This window comes from Styela clava, chromosome 10 (assembly GCF_964204865.1).
Source record: "Styela clava chromosome 10, kaStyClav1.hap1.2, whole genome shotgun sequence".
Classification (NCBI taxonomy): domain Eukaryota; kingdom Metazoa; phylum Chordata; class Ascidiacea; order Stolidobranchia; family Styelidae; genus Styela; species Styela clava.
Genome location: NC_135259.1, coordinates 21,518,870 through 21,545,257, shown reverse-complemented (window position 1 = coordinate 21,545,257; position 26,388 = coordinate 21,518,870). Strand labels below are relative to the sequence as shown.

Here is a 26,388-nt window from a genome sequence, read left to right as displayed (position 1 = left end):
CTCACTCAGATATTAAAGAGATTGGTCTCTAAGCAAAGCTAAAGAAGACTACTAGGATAGGATTTACATCAGGGGTCGGCAACCTTTTGTCACTCGCAGGCCAAAATTAAGGGTTGCAATTGCAAGTCATTGGGAGGCCGCACATTTGGATGATACTATTTATAATAAAAATCAAGCAGTGATACATCTCTCGATTAGAATATAGATTTTTTGCGTTTTGTTGCCAATTGTCTAATTATAATGAAATTATAGGCTAATTGAACGAGTAATTGTGAAATATATACTTGATAGGATATAATATAATTTAGTCTACACATGTCTCACAATAAATTCTGTTACGTAAAGATTATAATCGTCAAAACAGCTGCTTTGTTACTATAATTCAGTGAAGCGTCGCAGGCCGGATTACAGTACTCCGCAGGCCGGATTCGGCCCGCAGGCCGTAGGTTGCCGACCCTTGATTTACATATTCGTTTTGGAGAGTGGAAACTCGTAAAGACAGCTTAATCATACGGCCTCTCGTCCGGTCCATGTCAGGATTAGTTACACAATTACTTATTTCGGATGCATGGACTTGATGCCACTAAAATGCCATGAGCTAATGACACTATGAAGAACTAATGAGAGAAAATAAGAAACTGATTTCAAAATCTGTTCCCATGACTACACAGAAAAATCAAGTCGCATAGGACCCAAGAATAGCCTTCTAGTGACTTTTTTCATTATCGCGTACTGAAAATTTGGAATTGATTGATTTCGTAGTTGTAATAAAAGTTATATTTACTTCAACAACAACAAGAATAATAAGACTAATAATATAGCAACGAGAATATCGGTCAGAGACCGAAGACTTATCGATCGAAAGTTAGGGGATCCCCCAAAACAGCGCTTTTACTCCATAGTGACACCTTGTGTCCCATCACTAATTAATTAATAACTCGCTAATTATACGGCCTAATTCGCCCAAAATCAATAGGCTTCTGGTCCGAGATAAGATGAATGCACAACATGCAAAATCTGGAGCAGATTCAATCTCGCTTTCGTGACATATCGTGTGCATCTAACAGGCAAACAGACATACAGACAAATACCTATCAACATACTTACCGATCAAAATCGATAGGCAAAAAGTACACTTTGTGTCTAATAAAAGTAGTAAAAGCCTTCTAGCCATTCATATTCAAGTATTTGGAATTTATCAGGCTAATCAGAGGCGCAGCCGGTAATTTTCTAAGAGTGGGACTTGTAAAATTTGCAATTGCTATATTAGCTAGTCCGGTCAGAGGCCGAAAAAACGTCAGTTTCCATAAGCTTTGAGGGTCTAAAAAGTGCTTTAAGCTATGAAAAAGGAGATGTATGAAAACAGAAAAATGCTTTTTTTGTACATTTCAAAAGAGGGAGGAGAGGGGTTCCAACCCGCAACAGCATGGACTCAAACTTTTTGGAATCAGATCATAATCCTGGATATTATTTTGATAAAAAGTTGTTTTAATCATTTAATCAACTTACCATGCACAAGTTCACATCTCCACATCTGCGCTAGTCTTTGAGAAATAGTAGTTTTTCCACAACCCTAGAAGAAAATGAAATTATGATATTTATAACCTTTTGTGGCCGATTTTCGTTGCCTAAAAGTTCAGTGGCTGATATACTTTTTTATGCAAGGTAATAACAACAAGGAAAACAAAAAAATATTTCGCAAAAATAAATACTTATACTTTATTGATTAGCACGAAAAGCGGCATCATCATTCATTGTTCCTACAATTAAAATTAAATATGATGCCATAAATAAATAAATGAAGGGGGATAGGACCTAAAAAAATGAAGCAATTTTTTATAGGCTTGTGACCCTGCTCAAAATGTCTTAGTGCGGTGCATTAGAACAATGAAAAAATAATAAATAGAAAAAACTCACAGGTTTTCCAAGAACAATAAAGCATGTTGGTTTTGACTTTAGAAATTGTAATTCTGTTTCATCTTCGTTGAAGTTATCGCCAAGAATAGTTCGACCATGTTGCGGTATTGATGACTCCATGGCTTTACAACCTGGAAGAAAAGGAATTGAGCATCAAAATTTGAGACTTGGTAGTTAATTAAAAGGACAATAAGAGGCTTGGCGGTATGGCGCATCATAGTAAGCATCAGGAATAAGCTCATCATTTGATTACCCTGCTTGAGTTCGCCAATATGATTAAGTAGTCTCATTAGTTTTTCTTTCCTCCAGGAAAAATATGAAAAACCCCTTGAAGTGATTATTACAGTGTGGTATATTCTACCTAAGATAATTAGGTTATGCATTACCAAATAATTATACTATTTTGTTACATATAAAATGTATAGGCCCAAGAAATCACTAAAGCATAAAATAGGCGAATTGGAGTATACCACTTTAGGGTGACGTAACACTTGATCTTCCGTGTTTCCCTGAAAATAATAACTACAATCTCTCCTACACGTTCCTAATGATTAATAATCTATGTTTTGCAGTTATTTTGGGATCTCGTGTAGTTTCGTACCTATCGTACTTCTAGTGGACGTTGCATAAAAATTTTTTGACCTGTCAATCCTAACCCCCCACCTGACTACGCTATCTAAAAATTACGTCATTATGACGTCACAATCACGAGCTTGTCAAATACACGTACAATCGCCCGAAATGGCATCGACCCAAATGATAATGAACTGACTAACATCAGCGCTCTCTCTCCCATTGGGATCGCTGCGACGAGAAAACGAGAGAAATAGCTGTTCGATTTCGGGTTCTCGTCTGCCTGCGGGTCTTGAATGACAGTTTGTATAGTTCGAAGGATTCTATTACACCACTGTGATGTCGTGGTGACGTAGTTTTTGGATGGTTTCAGGGGGGGGGGGGGTTAGGATTGACAAGTGAAAAAATTGTTATGCTACGCCCACTATCTGACTATAAGTACGTTATAAGGTATAAATAAAAATAAGTGCGTTATAAAGGTATATATTATAAGGTACAAAACTACATGAGAGCCTTTTTTGAATAAATCGTGGTATTTATGAGTAAATGAATATCGGTTTTCTTATTTTGTATATTTGAGAATCTCGTAATTTTCTACTTTGTAATTTTGTTTTTGATAAATGAAAATAAAAGACATCCCACGAAAATAATAGTCTGATAGACAATGATAGCGCAGTAGTGGTATTTTTCGGAAGAAAATTGACGTAAGACCCAGTATTATTTTCCGAAAAACACGGTATAATTTAAGACACTTCAACTACAAACAAATTACACTTACTTTATCGACTAAACAACTTCAAAAACGCCGATTTATGGCCACAGTGACATTATTTCCCAAAACGAAGTGCAATCGCTCCGAAAATCACAGCAACAAGGAGGTTGGCATAGCAACCGCCACGCACCAAATCCCATAGTCGTTATAGCGATTACGATTTTCAACTACAAGACTTTGCACCGGCGAAAGTGACAGAAAACTGGCTACCATAAAAGAGAATTTTCATATTTATCTTAGCGGGAAACGAATAGGGATAGCGCAGCTCAATCATATGGGAAACCCCTGCCTTTTTTTCGGTTACCAGTCCGCGTCGGATATTGAAATATTTAATAACAAGTTTTTCGTTCCAATGACATGGACCATTGAAGCACGACGTAAAACGAAGTGTATTTGTGAAATATTAGGATTATAATATATACTTTTATCTATGCTACACATCATTACTCAAAGCATAATGCCAATGTCAAGCATATTTAACTTTAAAATCATACATCCCGATACCGTGCTTTAAATAATGGGTTTATCGATTTTGGCATAATACACATAGTCATTAAAAAAGAAACACACAGCGAGGAGATACGAGTTGTGAACAACGAGCTCTCATCGCAGCTCAGTCTGCGTGGAACAAGTCGACTTTTAAGTTGCCGACAAATGGTTCCCGGGTCTCAGAAAGATAAATAATTTATTTTAAACTGCGACAGGGTACCAAAGATTAACAACATACAAGACAAACACACAGCACAGCATGGGCAATCTGACCTAGCGGAAAACAATAATAAATTTGAGCACTGAATTCCTGTTACGTGAGATTTTATTGTGTTTTTTTGTATCATGGCGTAGTTATAAGTTATCTATATTATTTAATAGCACTCATAAATGGTTACGGTACATTTGAACCTGCATAATTTTGGACCCACAAATTACAGAACCCGCATTTTTATTGCACCTATGGACCTTTGCATCCCACAAGTGAAGTGTTCGTTTTTCAAGTGACCGAGATTGGAAAGTTTTACAAGTCATTGCGCCATAACAAGCGAGAGAATATTTGACACGGAGTAACCTTCGGGAACGGAGAGTTCATTCGGCCAACGTCTGGAGAGCCCTGTAAAAGAGATGCCGTTTTCCTGCGACCAATTCGAAGTCAGTTCAGTGTTTGAGAGAGTGAATCACTGGCGACGGCGAGTGATGTGGTAGGGTTTAAGCGTCCGTTTGTACGATCTGATAGTGAACCAGAAAAACGAAATAATGAAGGACTTATTGGAACGTTCCAAAATAGGTTTTTATTACCAGCCGATGTCGGTTCGCGATTTAGGCGAAAATGATAGCATAATTAGATTTCTATGCTTCCATTTACCTTGGAATGCGATTTTTGCTTCATTTCACATTCTATTTGTACAAATTGTATTTACAGTTTGGCGAAAAAATAAACTACTGATAACAGACACAATTGTAATTCCCATTTTACAGAATTAGTCACAATATTGTAATTTGAATACGAACCTCAAGATGCCGCCCAATTTTACACAGAACGGAATCCTGAAGAATCTCGTTAGGAATTATCATAAAACGAAGATTTGCCACGCAAACAAGCCCGTGATGGTAGCTAAATATGAAGCGCATTCATCTCTATTTTCTGAAAGGTAATATTTGTTTAAATTTGTGTGAAACGGGATTTCTGGACCCCTCGCTGTCGTAGGATGGTTTACATGACCGCTGTCACGGCATCCTATACCACTGGCTCACAGGCTTAGCCAGAGGGGGTGGGCTGAGTGGTTATGGCCCGGCAGAAATTGAATGCAATTTTGCGGCATTTGTAGTTAGACATAAATTCCAACACCATTTTGCTTTATTCTTGAACGATTTCCCCAAAACCGGACATTTCCTGGCTTGCTATCAATAATCCCTTTACCAAATGAACCAACCGAGATAGACGAAAATTCGTGCTTATGTGCCTTGGATAACTTCGACAGCAAAAAAGATCATTAGAGCGAATTTTTAAGATATTGTTAGATATAACTGACTACTTTTATCTGGCTTTGTTCGGGGCAAAAGACACGAGTGAGCGTCGTATTACGTCATTATACAAAAAGAATTCGGCCCCCTCCCAAATTTTGGGCTGGCTACACTCTTACAACTGGCTACGGTATCAATTTTACATACCTTACATGATCTTTTCGTATCGCAAAATGTCCTACTTGTCTCAATAAATAACAAAGGGTATAATAGATGAAAGGACCGGTTAGAGCTGACATCAACAAACCACGGCCCGCGGGCGAAATCCGGCTTGTTGAGTAATTCAATCTGGCCTGCCTGATGTTTGCATCCAGACTAAAACCAAATTTTGATGTTTTGGCTAAAAATAGCTCAAGAAATTTATTGAGATTGCGATTTAATTTAGTTTCGTCACAAGGCTCATTGTTTTCTGTGAATATTGTTCATAAAATGTAACTTTTACGTCACACTTACATGGGCCGCCAGTCTAGATTGGCGAAATTTCTGCCTGGCCCCAGGTTCAAAAACCTTACCATCCCTGGGTTAGAGGTTATATCTTTAGGTTATTTTATGTTTCATATTTTACACAGGAACCGCCATAGATGGATGAGCTGTTTGATTCTCTGTTGGATGATACTGATGATCCCGGCACCGTTCCCCGTTCAGAAAAGGTGAGTGCAGTAAGAGGCATTAATCCCATTCAAGATAACTATATGCGAAAAGCTGGACAGTTTGCTGCTAGAGGGTGGTTCATGAGACCGCTCGTCGGCTTCCCAATGTCCGTAGTTTTTTACTGTTTTTAATTAGCTGAATGAGAGGTCGTGAAATGTCACGTGATTTAGTTGCCTTGCCAACTTCGTACCTCCACTCAATGAAACACAACGGGTTAGGGTTAGGCGATAATTATTTTCTAATTTTCCTTCTTTTAGTCCTATTATCAGATCGAAGACTAGCCAAGAGCCTCCCGTAGTATTTATACCTAAAATTATGGCCTAACCCTAACCTAGTACACATATTACATTCCGATGTCCGCCATCTTGGTTCGCATACTTCGGGAGCCCCAATACAACAATGTCATTGCTCCACTTGAATAAGATGAATTTTTAGTTTATAAGCTTCCGGGCAGGAATTGTCTGACCGAAAATTGCTACTTCGAACTTTTCAAAAATGATCAATGCATCTGTAGCAAATGAGGAATGTAACTATGAACTTCAGTGCTATTTAGCCCATTTGTATTATTTGCCGTATTCAATGAAAATAGGTCAATTTATATTGTCCCTGATGGTGATTTATCTTAGCAAGGGTTCGGTCTTCATGCTTTTTTGTATCATACATACCAACTTTTCGAAGCTTGGAACGCGTTTCAGACCCTCAAGAGTCCAGACACGCCAGTTGTTAATTTCGCAATAAGATATTTCACAATCCCCTGTTTGAAAAATCCTAGCTACGATTTGATGAGTAACTACCTTTTTAGTCTTACGATAGACCATCGCGTTGTCACGTCCTACCCGATTTCACCGCATTTTAGTTTTTGTACCTGAGTAAGCTATGTTTTATTTTCTTCAGAATCTTATACCGAATTTCTCGTATCTTTGCCGACGAATTCGCTAGATGTCACCACAGATCCAAGAAAAATGCAAATCAACCAGAGGACTGAAGACATTTTCGGATCTTCATTTTTATAAATTTCTTTGACTCATTGCACCAATTTCGTTGAATTTACCTAATATGCACTCAGTATATACTGCAATTGCGTGTCAAATTATTAGCTCTGAAAATCTTTGAGTACTTGACGACTCGGCAGTTCTCGTCGCACCGATTGTTGGGAAGACGCCTGCCGTCACAACTCTGATTCTACAGTCCAGGGATCGGGAACCTTTTCAGTCTAGAGAGCCATAAAGCTACATATTTTCAATTGCATTTCCGTGCGAGCCATACAGAATTTTCTCCCCTAATCACGAATCAAATTTTTACTTAAAAGTCAACAGATACAATATCTCAATATACATTTAATGGGACTTTTGATTCTGCATATTGTCGCGGAGGGCCTTGAACGAATGCTCACATGCAACACATTTTGAAATCGACGATCGTCATCGACTTTCTTTCTTTTAGGCATCTCCATAGTGCTAAATATTACAAATAAACAGTACAAACGGACGGACGACTTTGTCTCATTGCTCGCGACTCTATCGCTTCGTGGTGTCACAAAATATGTTTCAGATAGTTTCGTCACAATGCCTGTCTGGCACTTCTCTAACAAAACATAGACATGCGTTAAGCGCGTGTACTTAAACGTATTGGCGGATGTTCTGCCAAATTTGGCAATAACTTTATAGTTTGAGATCTGGTATCAATAGTAAGCTTAGCCTTAGATTTTTTTGGGAGCCATATACCGTCACCAAAAGAGCCATATATGGCTCGCGAGCCATGGGTTGCCGATCCCTGCGCTAGACGTATACGGATCCACCAATAAAAGAAACGTGGTATGATTAATACGTAGACACAACACAAACTTTTAACAAAGATGTGAGGTTTTGTTCCAGTAACAACAGACGCAAAAAAACTAAATGTTTGTTCACACAATGTAGATGTATAAACACAATAAAAAAGATTCAAAATTTGTATGGAATTTGTTGAGATGGGTCTTTTTTGGCGGGGCTTTTCGAACTGGGAATTTTCCCCCCACAAGGGCGAGGGGTCACAAAAGTGCTCAATGGGGGGTCATGGTATGCTTCAAGAACATCATTACTTATCGATTTTAATCGGTAAGTATGTTGATAGGTATTTGATGTCTGTCTGTTAGATGCACGCGATATCTCACGAAAGCGAGATTGAATCTGCTCCAGATTTTGCATGTGTATTCATCATATGACGAACCAGAAGCCTATTGATTTTGAATGAATTATGTCGTATAATTAGCGAGTTATTGATTAATTATAGTTGATTAATTAAAGACTTGAAATTCTTTGAAACCAAAAAATTTCACTTGGGATCAGGAACTATCCTTGTTGCCTGTTATTAACCGATTTTCTGACCTGATTCTAAGGTGCTCCCGTAGTATGTGCACCAAGATGGCGCACAACCTGAACATAGTATGTGTACCAGGTGTTAAGGTTATCAGGTTGTGCGATATCTTGATCCACATACTACGGGAGCGCCGATTCTGATTATCTTATGTTTGGATAGTTCTAATCACAACAATTGCAAAAAAAAAATTATTTTATTCTAAATAATACACAGTTTGATATAAGCACACAATCACAATGAAAATTTATAAGTACAATTAAAGGAAAAAAATTAATTGGAGAGCATTCATTAAGTGGAGTTAGGGGCTCCCGAAGTATGCGAACCAAGATGGCGGACATCAGACTGTAATATGTGTACTAGGTTAGGGTTAGGCCATAATTTTAGGTATAAATACTACGGGAGGCTCTTGGCTAGTCTTCGAACTGATAATAGGACTAAAATAAGAAAAATTGGAAAGAAATTATCGCCTAACCCTAACCTGTTACCCATGTTACGTTCCGATGTCCGCCATCTTGGTTCGCATACTTCGGAAGCACCTGGAGTTATATATATTATTTGGAAAATTTCATTAAACATTGGTAATTATTTACAGATGAGTGCACACGGGGTTGGGGGACTAAGTAGAGAGTGTCTTGTTTAGGTTCTATAACAGCCATGGGCTAAATATGGCCCGCTAAGTAATTCAAACTGGCTCGCCTGATGCTGCCACAACCAAACTGAAACCAAATTTTGATGTTTTAGCTAAAAAATTGTTCAATGAATTTGTTGAGATTGCGGTTAAATTTAGTTTTAGCACAAGGCTTATTGTTTCTTGCTTTCGTAACACTGTAAATATTGTTCATAAAATGTAATTTTTCACGTCACACCTACGTGGCCCAAATGTTTGGCCCCTGGTTCAAAAACCTTGCCCAACCCTCTTCTATAACTAATAATTTTTTTATATTTGAAAAAACAGGGTGGAACCCCCTTGAAATGTGAAAAAACTAAAAAAAATTGTATCATACATGCTACATAGCAATTTTTCGTAGCTTCGAATGCTTTTTAGACCATCAAGACTTTTGGAAACCTGGTCCTGTTAATTTGGCAATTAGAAATTTCAGAACCTCCCCCCCCCCTTGAAAATTCCTGGCTATGTCCCTGCCTACAGGTCCCTTATTGGTTCCTTTACGTCTTGAATAACATACAGGATGGCTTAAAAGGACAGTTATGGCTAATTAATTAATTTTCTGCGTAATGCGATAACTAGTTATATACAGATTTATATGCTTTACAGCGTGACCAGGTGAATTTTTAATTACTCTATTAGTCAACACATTCAACGTGCGACCTTCATTACAAACTTAAATTTTGGAAAATATAGGTAAAACAATAATCTGGCCAATATCGACAATTCTTTGGACGATGCAGAATCATTAAAATAGAAAATTTACGAAATGGGTGGAATTAGTAAAAATGGCATAAAAAGCATAAAAAAGGCAAAATATGGTAAATAATGAAAAATTTGCTTCTGGGTTGCGACTCATTCATTCATTTGAGTTTGCTGAAAAATAAAAACATAATTTTTAATCAGTGATCCGGGGAAATCGCCAAAAAGGAAGTATTTTAAATCCATATACGAGTGATTTAACTAGTAATTTAGAAGCTGAATTGGTTTGGAATGTAATAATCCATCTTATCGACTTTTTCTCTTCCGACTTTAATTAATATGGTAACCCAAATTTTGCTCAGAAGTGTAATATCCTCTGATATTTACCATATTTGATGAGCAACTATTTTTGGAAAGATATGATTGGTGTTTGCACTTGCAGTCACTCATTACTCATCGATCTTAAGATCGGTAAGTATATTGATAGGTATTTGTCTGTATGTCTGTCTGTGTGTGTGTCTGTTAGATGCACGCGATATCTCACGAAAGCGAGATTGAATCTGCTCCAGATTTTGCATGTGCATTCATCTTATCTCGGACCAGAAGCCTATTGATTTTGGGCGAATTATGTCGTATAATTAGCGAGTTATCAATCAATTATTGATATAGTGATCTAGATTTTTGTAAAGCGAGAGAATTTTGAAACCCGCCGAGTGTGTGTGTGCGATGCGCAGTGCGCAAGTTACAAGAGCGGATGAATCGAAACTGCAGTTTCTGTTTTAGGGGATCCCCTAACTATCGATCGATAAGTCTTCGGTTTCCAACCGATATTCTCGTCTGTTAGTTGTTATTGCTACCATAATATAGAACAGCGTGCAAGATTTTTTTGTAGGTTGGGATATAACCAACTTCAGATATCTAGCCCAGTGTTCTTCAACCTTTTTTATCGAAGTATACCTTTCATGATTTTTCAAGAACTTTGTATACCTTACAAATATCAATGTTTATATAGGGCTTAAATGAATATTAAATTTTGAGACTATATTGAACTGCAATATCATCATGCAATATAATACGCAAGTTATAAATTTGACTGACGGCCATAGCGTCAACGGGAATATTGTTCAACGTAAATCAAACAAAGTGCATGACAGCCGAAATCACCAACCCAGACACGTCACTGCATTATCTATATAATTTGTGATGTAACAATGTGATGTGCTCACGTTGGTTCCTTGCGTAAATGACATTTTATATTTCATGTGCTCTTAATCTTACCTCTCCTTCTGGTTTCCAGTCTGGATCAAAATGCTTCTTAATCGGAGCCCAACATTTGAAGTATTCATGGTCAACCACGTCACATGTCTCATTACCCCACCTAGTGAGAGCCATACTTAATGAAGATTCGAACATGAATGCCTAAAAATAAGATAGGACACTTTGTGAAAATGGTCTTCAAAGCAATGAATTCGGGTATATTGGTCATTCAGCCGGAAAACGTGGCTTTTCAAGAGTCTTGAGAGTCTAAGAAACGTTTCTCAAGCTACGAAAAATTGCTATGTACGATACAGAAAAATGCTTTTTGTTACATTTCATATAGGGGGCATTCGATAAGGAATATCCTTTAAACCCCTGGGTGCACCATCGAACTTGGCAATCAGAAATTTCTAAAAAGCTCCTTTGGAAATTCCTGGCTGCGCCCCCGGTGTATATATAATTGATAAGTTATCGATTTCTATATAAAAAACTTATTCAACTTTAAGTTCACTCTGAAGTCTGAACAGCTAAAAGGTACTGAATTCCATGTAACAACAGTTGTTCTTGTGAAAATACTTCGGAGATAAAAGTTTATCTCCATCCCCAATCTAAGTAAAACTTCTCTCCCACCTGGGTACCGGCTGCAATAAACTTTGCCTCCATAACCTCCTTTGAAGCCATTTCGAAACAGGCGGCATCGGGGCCGTGAGGCGTCATCATAGAGTGCAACGTCGCACTCCCAGGCACGCTTCCAACTTTTGCTTCATATGTGCCTTTGATAATTCCCATGAATTCACTCATACAGTTCCCTGGGTAGAATGGCGAATAATGGTAGAAAATTACACTCGAACTAGAAAAATTACACTCGAAAATTTCATACTTCAAAAATAATTAACAAAAAACCACCTTCTTGAGTAATGACATTCCCCCTCGAAAAATTGACCCAAAAAATTCCTATTGCAAAATACTCCCACAGATAATTCCTGATCTTTTTAGTTAGAGCAGTGGTTCCCAAACTTGATTAACAGAAGAGGCCAAAATTAGGAAGAGGAAGAATATTCGCAGGCCAGGAGGGAAGCGCTGTCAGCGGCCGATTCCAGTATGTATAATTGAGATATCGGTATAATTGAATTGTCACGAACATACACATGCTTGAACTGTGATAACGACGTAACAATTGGCGGTATCAAAAACACAAAAATGTAAAAACAAAGTTCCGCAGGCCATATTAAATCGTTATGCGACCCACATGGTTTGGAAACCACTGAGTATTGAGTCACTTTAAATCTTCGATAAATGTTAACTCTGTCCCAACTGAAGTTGAGTGAATGACTCGGGGGCCTCCCTTACATTGAGTAAACATTCACAATTACTTACTGTGATAATACGGAGGCCTGAATGTGTGTTCCTGGACCGACCACCGGGGAGGAAAAATAACAAAATCTGCGATAGCAACACCTGGACGTAACGATTGAGCCGTAAGAACAGTGAATATTGATGGATCCTGAATGAATGAAAAATAATGACGGTAAAACATTGTGGAGCTTCTTGCGGGTCTAAGAAGCTACGAAAAATTGCCATGCAAGATATAGAAAAACACAACAAATTAAAAAATTCTCACAGTGAAAGGGCTATCGTTTAGCCTTACAGAAATAACATTCGACAAAAGCACAAAAGCATTACGTGGTTTTATCAGTGCCTTTTCGAAAATAAACTGTCGTATTAGGATTTTATTTAGCTTTAAGGGGGAAAAATCTGAGTGCTGACAAGAGCCACACTAAATGGCTTGGCGGGCCGGAATGTGGCTCGCGGCCCGCTTATTGCACAGCACTGACTTAGCACAATTGGCTAACCCACGGGTCGAGAACCCATGGCTCGCGAGCCATATATGGCTCTTTTGGTGACAGCATATAGCTCCCAGAAAAATCTAAGGCTAAGCTTAATATTGATGCCAGATCTCAAACTATAAAGTTATTGCCAACTTTGGCAGAACATCTGCCAATACGTTTGAGTACACGTGCTCAACGCCTGTCTATGTTTTGTAAGAGAAGTGCCAAACTATCTGCAACATATTTTGTGCAGCCACGAAGCGATAGAGTCGCAGAGCAATGAGACAAAGCCTTCCGTCCGTTTGTACTGTTTATTAGTAACATTTAGCACTACGAAGATGCCTAAAAGAAAGAAAGGCGATGAGTATCGTCGATTTCAAAATGTGTTGCATGTGGGCATTCATTCAAGGCCCTCAGCGACAATATGCAGCATCAAAAGTCTCATTGAATGTATATTGAGAAATTGTATCTGTTGACTTTTAAGTAAAAATTTGATTCATGATTAAGGGAAAAAATTCTGTATGGCTCGCACGGAAATGCAATTGAAAATATGTACCTTTATGGCTCTCTTGACCAAAAAGGTTCTCGCCTGTACATTTTCTATGAACCTCGTGAATAGATGACATGTATGTTTACTCACCGCGTGATCAAATTTCACAGCGTTTATGACCATGAATTTGTCCAGGTCATATTTGTAAGGAGCGTAGTTCCCGTGCCACGCGACAACGTCAAACGGAGAATGGTCTTGTTTGGCACAGAAGAGTTTGCTCTAAAAAAAAGATGAGAATTAAAGATAATGAAAATCATATATCAATTACTAAGAAATCAGTAAAAACATTATTTACTAAAACTCTGAACTTGTCACAAACACCACTTATTAGGATTCATAAAACGCAAAAAAAAATCATGCACCAAAATGAGATTGTGCGAATGCAAAAATTAATTTAAAAAAGCTCGAAAATGTAAAAACAATCATTTATTAAAATTCAAAAAATGGTAAAAAATGATAATTTACTACATTCGAGGAAATACACAAATACCATTTACTAAAATTCAGGGAAAGTAAGAAAAAAAATTATTTAATGAAAACCAAAAACTGTTGACCAAAAATTATTTACCAAAACAAAAACCTGTAAAGACCTAATAACCTAAACCTAATACAGGTAGCTTAAAGAATAATTCTATAAAAAAATCATTTATTTAAACTGGGAAAGGATCAAAATGAGATTTGATAAATATAGAGAAAAAAATCATATACTAAAATTCAAAGAATATCAAATAATATTAAAAAGTCATTTCATAAAACCAAGCGATTGCAGTTCCAATAATTGCAGTAACTACAAGACTATATTAGTCCTGATAAAATTGTATAATAATATTTTGGAATATCGAAGAATATCTTCTTAAATTAGGCCATGCTCACCAGAGAACAGCAAGGCATTACCTGGTATTTTGATATGATGGTATAATCAACACTCCTGTCCTCGTAACATGCAACGGGGGTTAAAAAATCTCTGGGGTTCGCAAGACCGTTCGCCCCAATCGGACCCAGATCAGGAAGTGTAAAGTGAACTCCGAATACCTGTTGAAAAATAATGAAGTCTAGGATAAAAAATAATGTTACAAGAGGATAGAATTGGATTTACATATTTATCCTGGGGGAGAGGATAAGCGATAAGACGGCTTATCTATATGGTGAACCACGGCCTCTCGTTGGGTTACCAGTCCATGTCTGGTATGGGATTAGTATTAGTTAGCCAGTTATTTGTTTTCGGAAGCATGGACTTGATGATGGATGAAGCCGTAACCAACCGGCAGTTACGTGAACCACCCTACAGCGGCGGGGAGTCTAGCAATCCTCTCACACGTAACCATCCCAAATGAGATTCGAACCTGCGAACCGACGCTTGGTAATCAGAGGTGCGATGGCAAGCATATCACTAACGCTTAGCATGATGCGCCACACCGCCAAGCCATGTTGGGTAAAAGTCCCCAACACCCTAGCCACTCAGCCATCGTACCCACCATAACTCCCTCTCTCTATCCTCACCTCTAATACATATCCTCTAGTCATGCCATCAACATTCACAGCAAATCTCATTCCTTGCTGGATGACACAAATTTCATTCGGTTCGACAACCATTTTACCAAACTCTGTCGTTATGTAGAGATTTCCTTGTTGCGGAACTAAAAAGAACAAATGAAGTATTCCGTAAGTGGCCTAGACCAGGGGTTCCCAAATTCTTAGCATTATGGAGCGCGTGAAGCCGTTGACTATTATTTATGGAGCTTCACAATAAATTTGCAACACAAATCGGACAACTTGACAATTATATTAACTAGAATATCGGTTTGAAACCGAAGACTTATCGATCAAAGGTTAGGGGATCCCCCAAAACAGAAACTGCGATTTCGATTCAAAAAATTCTGCAAACCCGAACCGGATTGTTTTGAATAGTTTTCAGCCAATATCAAAAATGTAGGAAACAGGAGGGGTGTTACATGGGTCGTAACCCCCGTTTGAGGAAAATTTTTGATACAAAACATCTTCCACAAGAAAGCAACAGCGTCGCTTCGCGGTCGCGCATCATGGTTTCGAGGTCAAAACGATATTATGCTGTGCGTTATCACCATAGCTTGATTAACACCGCCAGACTTTTTGTTGTCTTCACGATATGTTATCTTTTTATTCGGCGCTGTTAATGATAAATAAGAATGTGTAATTGTTGATTGCAATTTTCCGTTCTCTCCATGAAACAGGCATAGAACGAAATTTTCCGCCGTTATGGGCGCTCAAAAGGAGAGAAGGTTATAAGCTAATTTAAGGACTTTCTTTTACCGAATCACTCAATTTTTTTAATACAAATCACAGCGCATTGAAACGCAAAATAGAATTTATTAACATTGACTTACAATGAGTTACGGGTAAATTTCGCGAATTGCACTTTTCGTTTTATTTTCCCCGTAACCCCCGTTGGAAAAATCCTGGCCGCTCCTGGTTATGACGTTATTTTCGTTGGCAATTTATATCCATTGAACTACAGTCGTAGTGTCTGCAGACACAAGTGGGCAGGATGCAACACCTCATTGGCCCCCGGGCCGTAATTTTCCCAGTTGGCCCCCGGGCCATAATTTGCCCAGTTGGCCCCCGGGCTGTAATTTGCCCAGTTGGCTCCCGGGCCATAATTTGCCCACCCATGAGGTTAAGAATTGGAACTGAAATAGCTTGGCATACCAAGTTGGAAATATTCTCCCTTCTCTTTCTCACCCAGGGAGAAGGCAATGCAGAACCAGGAAGATTCCAGTATTTTTCATTGTGACCCTATATCAGTGGTTCTCCACCTTTTACTGATCGCGTGCCATTTTCGTGTTTTTTACCTTGGCCACATACCACCGATAAAACCGCTTTTGTGGTGGGGAACAATGGCACAAGAAACGCTCTTTGGTAGTACTTTATGTGACACTACATCCATTTTTTAGAGCTTCGTGCAAAGTTTCAACGTATTAATTACATGCAGTAACAGCGTAATGATTGCGTGCAAAATCGCGAGAGAATTTGTGTCGTTTACCGTCTGCTCTAATCGTCGCCACCACTGATACACTTTGATCGGCGCTAGCCACTATCCGGAACTGCCTAACCTAATCGTCAAATTATTTGGACTCAAAAGTCAAGATTATGCCAATCAACCAACACATACATCAGGTAATAATAGTAACATATTTATGATGTATCTAGGCTCTATCAGGGTATCTCGACACGAGTCGACCACCCCTCCAAGCGCTCCCTTCGTTGCCAATTTCTCAATGCTGATGCATTGTGGACGTAACACGTAAAACGGGCGAAAATATGCCCGTCTCGTTTCTTTTTAGGTGGGCAGTAGTGAGAGCGCTCATTAAAGAGAAGGACTGGTAACGCTATAAACTATTCAGTGAATACATTCAGTAATGGAAGATAAATAGAAAGCGTTTCTGCCATATGTCAGCCACCTCAAAAGTCGGTTGTTGCAATAATTCGAAGCTTCTCGCGTACCACTTGAAAAGCCCACGCGTACCACAGGTTGAGAACCACTGCCCTATATGAATAGTTAGATGACGTTGTTCACAGCAAAACGCATGAAAAAACATAACGAAATGTTTATGAGCATTTCTGAAACAGGCAACCCGTATGTATCTAAAGCTATGAAGGCGCATCTGGAATTACAGCCTTGTTGGAGATGTGGAAAATGTCATTGAATTTATAAACATTTAAGAACTCAGAGTCAGATGGTATGTGAGCGAGCTTGTGGCATCAAATAATATGAAACTATCTTATGCAGGCATGTCCAACCTTTTAAGTGTCGCGGGCCACTTTCACATGGGGAAATTCATTGCGGGCCGCAAACGTTTTTACCAAACTTAAATACCAACCCAATTCCGATTCACGTTAGAATTTGAACGTCGCTAAATTAAACGCCTGGATTGCACAACACTTTTGCGGATTTCTGGAAGAAATGAAGGGAAAAAAAAATAATGTCAGCAATTTTTCGAGCGCGAAACTTGCCTTCGATTGTCATTGCTCAACTAGTAGTTTTGATACCGCACAATGTAACTAACTGGCTTGTCAAATTTTTGTTTGTCAGCTTACTTCTATGCTTCGACTTCATAGCTTTCAAATTATTTTCAAAGACTTCAAGCTCGAAACAGATTTACGGCATATTATGCATACATCGCTGTCTTACAACTCTTCCCAATCCTTTTGATATTTTCGATTTTCATCCTCAAGCTTCTTTTTTTTTGTTCCGGACATACCGGTGGATTTATTTTTGTGGTTCAACAACCATCAATAAAACAAGTACCGGTATGTGACTTTAACCTTAATGACCCAGATGTTGCCCTTTGAGTGGCCCTCTGTGAAATCGAGTTCTATGGCGCTTAACAACGCGTTTCTCATGGCGAAGTCGTGTGAAATTATAGCCTAAATTCTAGTAAGATTTGATATTATACCAGGTAATTTTTATGTTAAATATGTTCATAAGTCCGTATATATATAAAAACTTCAAGTGGGCCGCACAAATTCTTTCTGTGGGCCGCATGTGGCCTGCGGGTTGGACATCCCTTATCTTAGGCATACCCAATGTTGAACATTTTTCAATCTAGAATGCACAATGGTAATAGACTAGGGTGGTCCAAACCCAGGCGCACAGGCTCATTATCTATGGCCAGCCTCAATGATGCCTTATGTCAGAAATTTTAGTAATTATCCTCCCGTGCCTCACATTTGGTAATCGTGGGCCGCAATCAATGTGAAAATAATTTTGTGGCCCCCGAAGGGGACAACCTTGGACCACCCTGTACTAGACCATGAATTACAGAGTCAAAAATGAACTTTTACTTACCAATCAATAAATCTCCATCTGAATTATAAAATGCTTTGTCTTCCATGTTTGTGTTGCAAGTGTAAATATGAATTGCAATTCCATTTCGAGCCCTGGCATCGCCTGCTCCACATACTGTCCTGAGACCCTAAAATTCAACAGTTTATTTATTATTATGAAAACATTTATATAGAAAACAATTTCTCAATGTTAATTTTTGACCTGGTGATAATTTTATTCCAAGTTAAATGCAGGCAGAGAAGGTGTGATTTTTCAGAAATGGATTGGAATTTCGCGACACACTCAGATTTTATCTGAAATGCATTGGCACGTCGCAATACACTGTTATCAGCATCTATTTCAGTTATCCCACAATTCTCTTCATACATTATCCCCACGAGATTCTAACCTACAAAACTTTGAAAGATATTTACTACGTTTGACGCACCTTGCCAAATACTAATGAAGAGACTTCAAACTCGGTAAACAAACACTCACATCCACAAAATCCACTTTTCTCTCATGTTGGCTCGCAATCTTGAACGGCGACCATCTCATTTGGTTGGGATTGGGGGCTTCATCGTCCCAGTTATGAGTGACATATGGGTGAGCATATGGACGAAATGGCTCGTGCTTTGCAGACGGCAATATCCTATACAGCCAACTCCTCTTGTTCGAAGTCCTTGGACAAGTGAAGGCTGATCCTAGAGTATAAATTAGAATTAATAAGTGTTTTTATTTATATTTCTGGCAACTAGCATTTTTCCAGATGGCTGAATTTGACCAGTGATGTCATCAGTTACAGTTGACGGACCTCCTGAAGTATGCGCACCAAGATGGCGCACAACCTGAACTCAGTTTGTGTACCAGGTTAGGGTTCAGGTTATGCGACATCTTGGTGAGCATACTTCAGGGGTACCCAGTTGACCAATCATGACCAACCAGCTGTGAAGTGACCATAATATGCTCTCTTGAATTCATAGCACATTTCTGTTGGTGGGTTAGAGCAGGGGTTCTCAAACTTTTGGTGTTGCGGAGCCCTTGAAAGGTTGAATATTATTCGCGGAGCCCCAAAATAAATTTTAAAATTGTTACTTTCAGATTATTATTCCCGAGCAAGTTAAAAGTACTTTATTTATTCTAAATGCTGAACCTTTTTTAATAGGGTTAACACAAGTCATAAATAAATCTAAATTTTATACTAAAGCTGTAAATTTGACACTTGACGAACATATTAATAAATTAGGGATCGAATCTTTTCTTTTTTGACATTTTTGGAAGACTTAATTAAAAGGCCGTTAGTAACGTGCGCTATTTCATTTTGTTACAATCGCCGATTTTTTCCGTCAGCATGGCGTGTTTTAAACATCTTTACGCCGCTGTTTATTATTCTCCCTAAATCAAAAATTTCCCTCGGCATATACATGTATTGTTACACAATGACGACGTTAATTGCTTTTTTGTTCTCGTGGGGAATTATGAGTTCAATGTGAAAAACATGTTACCATATTATAGTCATCGGCGACGAAATGCTAAAAATAATAATCAATAAAAAGGTAAATCCACAACTCAAATTTCTTGATTGGAAAGCGGCATTCTAAAATATTTAAACTGAAACTTAAAATGGAAGATCACACTTTGGTTTCAGCAGACTCACCTCAGATTGAAAACGCTTCTATAGACATTGTAAATCACAAAATTTGGTGTTATGTTAGGTTTTCATCGTAGTAGCTGCGAAATCGAAACACAGTCAATTGTGCGCGCGATTTACCTTTTTTTTCATTCTGAAACTACCGACGCAGCCGCACGCAATCAATGGTGCGCGCGATCCGCGATGTACCTTTTTTCATTCTGAAACTACCGACGGAGCTGAATGCAATAAAATAATTTTCAATTGTTCGTATTTTCCCCAGACATTGTGATTTTTTAAACAGCGATATCTTGCTTAAAAATAATCTCAAGTGCGAAAGAACAAATCAAGTTTGACAAATCCCAAGATCGCAAAAATACGACACCAATTTATTTATAGTTGGCAGTTTATCACATATTTTATGTTATTTTAGAATAGTATTCTTTCATTTTAGTAATCCTAATAGTGTTATTTTAGAATAGTATTCTTTCATTTTAGTAATCCTAATAGTAATCTCGAATCAAACGTGAGTAACGATGAGCACAACTACATTATACCGACGAGACACGTCAAATGCTCCATCGGTCTTGGATTGAATATTTTACGCAACAGAAATCTCGTTATCCGTTTTTTTAATCGCGAAAAATGTTGCGCGAAAATTTCCGATTCCAATTTTGAACCACCTCCCTCTTAAGAATCCTGGCTGCGCTACTGCTCATAAATAATGTCATTTTTTAATTCCGGCCCTTTACCATATTTCGAGGCTATATTGTTGTCAGATGTTATCAAAGCTGTTATTGCTTCTTTGAACAGTTACAAAATTTTGAGTCAGTATTTTGAAGAGTAATCGAATAGCTCGCGGAGCCCCTGGGTTTCTCTCGCGGAGCCCTGGGGCTCCGTACGGAGCACTTTGAGAACCTATGGGTTAGAGCATAGGTTCTCAAAGTGCTCCGTACGGAGCCCCAGGGCTCCGCGAGAGAAACCCAGGGGCTCCGCGAGCTATTCGATGACTTTTCACAATAATGACTTGGCTAATTTTGTAACTGCTCAAAGAAGCAATAACAGCTTTGATAAAATTTGACAACAATATAGCCTCGAAAAATGGCAAAGATGCGGAATCGAAAAATGACATTATTTATAAGCTGGAGCGCAGCCAGGATTCTTAAGAGGTGGGGATTTGAATCGGAAATTTCCGCGCAACATTCTTTGCGATTATAAAAAAACGGATAACCAGATTTCTGTTGCGTAAAATATTCAATGCATGGCCGTTAAAGTGTCTTGTCGTAATATTTCAATTGTACTCATAGTTACTCACGTTTCATTCGAGATTACTATCAGGATTACTGAAATGAAAGAATACTATTCTAAAATAACATAAAATACGTGATAAACTGCCAACTATAAATAAATTGGAGTCGTATTTTTGCGATATTGGAATTTGTCAAACTTGATTTGTTCTTTTGCACTTGAGATTATAATTAAGCAAGATATCGCCGTTCAAAAACTCACAAGATCTGGGCAAAATACGAACGAATAAAATTTATTTTAATGCATGCGGCTCCGTCGGTAGAATAAAAAAAGATAAATCGCGCACACAATTGACTGTGTTTCGATTTCGCAGTTACTATACGATGAATAACCGAAGAAAACCTAACATAACACCAAATTTTGTGATTTACAATGCCTATAAAAGCGTTTTTAATCAGACGTGAGTCTGCTAAAACCAAACATATAGTGTGATCTTTTATTTTAAGTTTTAATATTTTAGAATGCCGTTTTTCAATCAAGAAATTTGGGTTGTGGATTTACCTCTTTATTATTAATTATTATTTTTAGCACTTCGTCGCCGATGACTATATGGTAACATGTTTTTCACATAAAACTCATAATTCCCCACGAGAACAAAAAAGCAATTATCGTCGTCATTGTGGAACAATACATGTATATGCCAAAGAAAATTTTTGATTTAGGGAGAATAAACACCGGCGTAAAGATGTTTAAAAACATGCCATGCTGACGAAAACTATCGGTGATTGTGACAAAATGCAATCGCGCACGTTATTAGCGGCCTTCCGAAAATGTCAAAAGGGAAAAGATTCGACCCCTAGTTTAATATGTTTGTCAAGTGTCAAATTTACAGCTTTAGTAAGAGTATATATAATTTATCTTTGAAATTGAGATTTATTTATGACTTGCATTAACCCTATTAAAAAAGGTTCAGCATTTAAATTAAGTAAAGTACGTTTAACTTGCTCAGGAATATTAATATGAAAGTAACAATTTTAACATTTATTTTGGGGCTCCGTGAATAATAGTCAACCTTTTCAAGGGCTCCGCAACACCAAAAGTTTGAGAACCCCTGGATTAGAGCTTACGAGTTAATTATACATTTACATATAGTCAACAAAAACAGTAAAAATGTTATTAATTCTAAAGAACGGTAGACCGCTGTAAAGCTTTACGCCAGACTCTAAGCTCTGAAATATTAAAAAGAAAACTCTTCCTCTGTGTTGAAAAATATTTTCATTTCCGGAAATTACAAATTTGTTCATAAAAATGTTAATGTTTGTGTGATGAACCTAACACAGAAATAAACAAGCTCAAACACAATGCTTTTATGAACTCAAACGTCGATTAAGAGCCTTAAAGCAGCACAAACTAAATAGTGACTTTCAAATCAAAACACCATGTTATCAAAGGACGAACAGTATACGCCAGCAGGGCCAAATGTCATGACGGTTTAATTGCTCGAATTTCAGACACATATCACCACAGAATGTAAGCCTATTTTCATTGCCTTCTTTTGTCTAAAGATGTTCCAGAATCAAGCACATCTCATGTTTCATTTTCATATCAGAAAATAGACTAATTACCTGATAACTGTTCTGCATAGAGACCATACGGGCATTTCTGTGGGCTGTTTTGTCCTTTCGGTAATGAGCCCGGACATCTCGGATCTTCAGATGAAAATTCATTACCAAACCCTGACATGTACTGTTAAGTAATAACAAGAACAAAAGTTTAGGATTATGGTTTTCTTGTTTTTTTCCTAGGGATGAGAAAAACGATAAGACGACTTTATCAGATAGCAAACCATAGGCGCTTCTACGATTACGTCTGTTAGCATTTTTTACAAAACACTGTAACATGGTGCCAAGTAACTGTGCGATAAAGTGAAAATGGCAGCACTTGTATATAAATGTGGGCGCATGTTCACTACACGTCGTAAGTAGGCTACTTCTAGTTGATGTGGCACACAATTTTTGCATATAGTTATCCTAACCCCGACCTAACAACGCCATCCATAAATTACGTCACTACGACGTCACAATCATCTCAAAGAGCTTGCCAAAGAAAAGATACACTCCTCCGAAAGGGCATCTCCACGAACTATAACATACTCGCTAACGCCAGCAATCTCTCTCATATGGGGATCGTTACAAAGCGAAAACAAGAGAAATAGCTTGATTATTTTTCTCTGAAGAATCCAATGGTAACATTTTTCGATTGCGCTTTCTTTTAGTTTGTGTAGTGCCGATATGGAGGCCTATAGAAGTGGTTTGCACTCATTGTTATAATTGATGTTTTTCAATGTGAGGCTATTTTTGAAAATCGAAGAACTGTGACGTACTGTCATATGTTGTGCCGTACCGACATATGTTAGAAAAAGGTCCTTCTATCTAGCATGCCTTAGTGCAGCAAATGCAAATGTCAACCTGCCGATAGCTTCCTTCGTTGGGTTGAATTGCATTCAAATCTTAAGGAAGTGGACTATCAATAATGTCATAGCATAATAATGCCTAACAAAAACTGGAGAGTGTAGTCCATGCTTCTGAAAACGGATACCGTAACTAGCTACGGTAACTAATCCCATACCCGACATGGACTGGAAGCGGATAAGAGGCCGTGGTTGGTCATATGATTGAGCCGTCTTACCATCAGGATAAATATGTTAATCCTATGCTATCCTTGGTATCGTACGAGTAAGGGGACGGAGGCCATAGTCCACCATATGTCTGCATGTGTCAGTGTGTATGGAAGGTTCGCGACGCCATGCTTGACATGAGTTGTGGTTCTCAATATGTAAAGGCCATCTTATCAACTTTAGGATAGGATAGGATTTACATATTTATCATGGGGGAGCGGAAAGCCGATTAGACGGCTTATCCATATGGCGAACCACGGCCTCTCGTCCGGTTACCAGTCCAGGTCGAGTATGGGATTAGTTATATTGTTTGTTTTTGGAAACACGGACTTGGTGGTGGAGGAAGCCGTAACCGACCAGCGGTTATGTGAACCACCCAACGACGGCGAGGAGTCCAGCAAGCATTGAATTCGAACCTGCCAACCCACCCAGAGTAACCAGAGGTGCGGTTGCGAGCGTATTCCTAACGCTTAGCCCGTTGAGCCACACCGCCGCGCCATTTCATTTTCCAAGATAAATTTCTAAAAATTTATAATATAATTATAATCTGAAACAAGTTTACAGTACCAAATTCGAAATAAACTCAAAAATAATTTACAAATTACCTGAAGTGGCTTTTCGTCGCCCATGCTGACTTGCGGCTTTGCTACGTTCAATAAGTCCAATCGTTATCGGCAACACGAAAATTGAACTGCACGGCCTTGCTCGCTCGATGCGGTATGTAGCCTTGTTTTCTAACCTTGTAACTCGCCAAATACCTGGTAATGAAAGCGAGGAAAACCGCGAAAACGGTAAACAAGCGCCGACTCCTTCGAAACGTATCCGGCAAAAGAATGGAACTGGAAATTTCGCAATGTTATTGTTCCAAAGTGGGCGTTAACTTCCTTAGCCAATCAAAGTCGCTTCTTAGAGAAATGTTAGTGATATTTCGTCACGTTGTACTTTAATAATACAGTTGGTTAAAATCTGCAGCAAGAGGTATGTGAACTTCAAAAGCAGTCAAATTTATTTTAAAATTATATATTTCCAAGTTGAGATTTTCCATGCAGTGCTTTTTTGGTAGTGGGCACGTACGTTTTTTTAAACCTCATATTTAGGTATTGCTCGCTTTCCTGTTATCTCTGCGTTTTGTTTGTCTGTTTACTTTTCATGCTGTTTATGTCAGAGAACCGAAATAATTGATTGATGTCGCATGCTTTAAACCCCAGTTGAAGTTTTGACAACATTCTTGAATTTCCGTTCTGTTTATTGATTGACATGTTCTACCTTTTTTACTTTATAATATCTCTGTGTTTGCGTGTTATTGTGTGAATAAATTTTAGGTGGGTGAACACGTACCACTTCTTCTTGGCAAAACCTTCCTTCCATCTTATATTCTGTATGTTTTAAACCTTAACTATGATTTTGCTTGCTCTCCTGATTTCATAATCAATTCTATTAACTTTTTATCAATTATTTCATTGCCTGTTATGCTGATTTTGAAGTCGAAAAAACTTATACAATCAATCAATCTTTTATTTGTCATCACAATATACGGACTTCCTGAAGTATGCGCACCAAGATGGCGCACAACCTGAACTCAGGTTGTGTACCAGGTTAGGGTTCAGGTTATGCGACATTTTGGTGCGCATACTTCAGGAGTACCCAATATAGGATAGGATTTACATATTTATCCCGGGAGAGAGAAAAGCCGATAATACGGCTTATCCATATGGCGAACCACGGCCTCTCGTCCGGTTACCATTTCAAGTCGGGTATGGGATTCGTTATATATATTGTTCGTTTTCGGAAGCATGGACTTGGTGATAGAGGAAGCCGTAACCGACCAGCGGTGACGTGAACCACCCAACGACGGCGAGCAGTCCAGCAATCCTCTCGCACATAACCATTCCTGCATTGGATTCGAACCTGCGAACCCATGCAGAGTAATCAGAGATGCGGTGGCGAGCGTATTCCTAACGCTTAGCCCGCTGAGCCACACCGCCGCGCTTATTTCTGTATTTTGTTTGTCTGTTTACGTTTCGTGATTTTTATGCCAGAGAACCGAAATAATTGATCGATGTCACATGCTTTAAACCTCAGTTGAAGTTTTGGCCACTTTGTTAAATTTCCGTTCTGTGTTTCGAAGTACTTATCTATCGGTATACCACATTTCTCTAGTCTGTATCTCCGAAACTGGCGAAATATACCGTGTTCCCCGAAAATAAGACGGTGTCTTATTTCAATTTTCTTTCGAAAAATAACACTAGAGCTTTTTTTCGGGGGATGTCTTTTATTTTCATTTATCAAAAACAACATTACAAAGTACAGAACTAAGAGATTTTCAAATATAATATGAAAACCGATATCCATTTACTCAAATGACAACGTTTTTCTCTCTAGCACGTTTTAGATTAATCATTTAAAACGTGTAGGAGAGATTTCTTGTTATCGACAAGGTAAACAAAAATCGCGCTATTGACTGGGTCTCATTTTAAGGGAGTGCTTATATTAGAAACTTTTTTAAAGTTTAGGCTAGGTCTTATTTTTCGGGGAAACACGGTAGCAATCAAACTCAAGTTTTGTTCAACGACGCGTATTATGGGAATTCCCTCCCCCCCCCCCCCATAATAAAGAATTACCTGATACAAAGGGGTTAAACCTGCGACCCTCAAGGAAAACTGTGCGGCACGCAGAGAAATGACAATTTTGAATGATGTGCGGACCGCCTAAACGTGTTTTCCAATTTTCTAAAAATATG

The 26,388-nt window shown here is 38.3% G+C and overlaps 3 protein-coding genes across 3 annotated transcripts in view; 1 reads left to right on the top strand and 2 right to left on the bottom strand.

The window, feature by feature from the left end:
- Positions 1-3,366, bottom strand: part of LOC120338374 (adenylate kinase 9-like) — a 40,567-nt gene extending 37,201 nt beyond the window's left edge. The window contains exons 1-3 of the mRNA XM_078117161.1: positions 3,269-3,366; positions 1,918-2,048; positions 1,510-1,573 (exon numbers count right to left, since the gene is read on the bottom strand). Of these exons, the coding sequence (XP_077973287.1) occupies positions 1,510-1,573; positions 1,918-2,037 (184 nt within the window). The 5' untranslated portion in view covers positions 2,038-2,048; positions 3,269-3,366. The remainder of the gene's footprint in view (positions 1-1,509; positions 1,574-1,917; positions 2,049-3,268) is intronic.
- Positions 3,367-4,748: 1,382 nt separating this feature from the next.
- LOC144428052 (uncharacterized) lies at positions 4,749-7,076 on the top strand. Its single transcript, XM_078116705.1, has 3 exons — positions 4,749-4,905; positions 5,848-5,928; positions 6,824-7,076. The coding sequence occupies exons 1-3, from the start codon at positions 4,772-4,774 to the stop codon at positions 6,912-6,914; spliced, it is 306 nt and encodes a 101-aa protein (XP_077972831.1). The 5' UTR covers positions 4,749-4,771; the 3' UTR covers positions 6,915-7,076.
- A 1,385-nt stretch (positions 7,077-8,461) lies between these two features.
- Positions 8,462-24,493, bottom strand: LOC120337905 (homogentisate 1,2-dioxygenase-like). Its single transcript, XM_039405809.2, has 11 exons — positions 24,254-24,493; positions 22,597-22,717; positions 18,592-18,797; positions 18,115-18,241; positions 14,790-14,926; positions 14,184-14,321; positions 13,380-13,508; positions 12,288-12,414; positions 11,541-11,719; positions 10,932-11,072; positions 8,462-9,827 (listed from the first exon to the last, which is right to left on the bottom strand). Exons 1-11 carry the CDS (start codon positions 24,275-24,277, stop codon positions 9,807-9,809), a joined length of 1,350 nt encoding a protein of 449 aa, XP_039261743.2. The 5' UTR covers positions 24,278-24,493; the 3' UTR covers positions 8,462-9,806.
- Between the last annotated feature and the right edge of the window lie 1,895 nt (positions 24,494-26,388).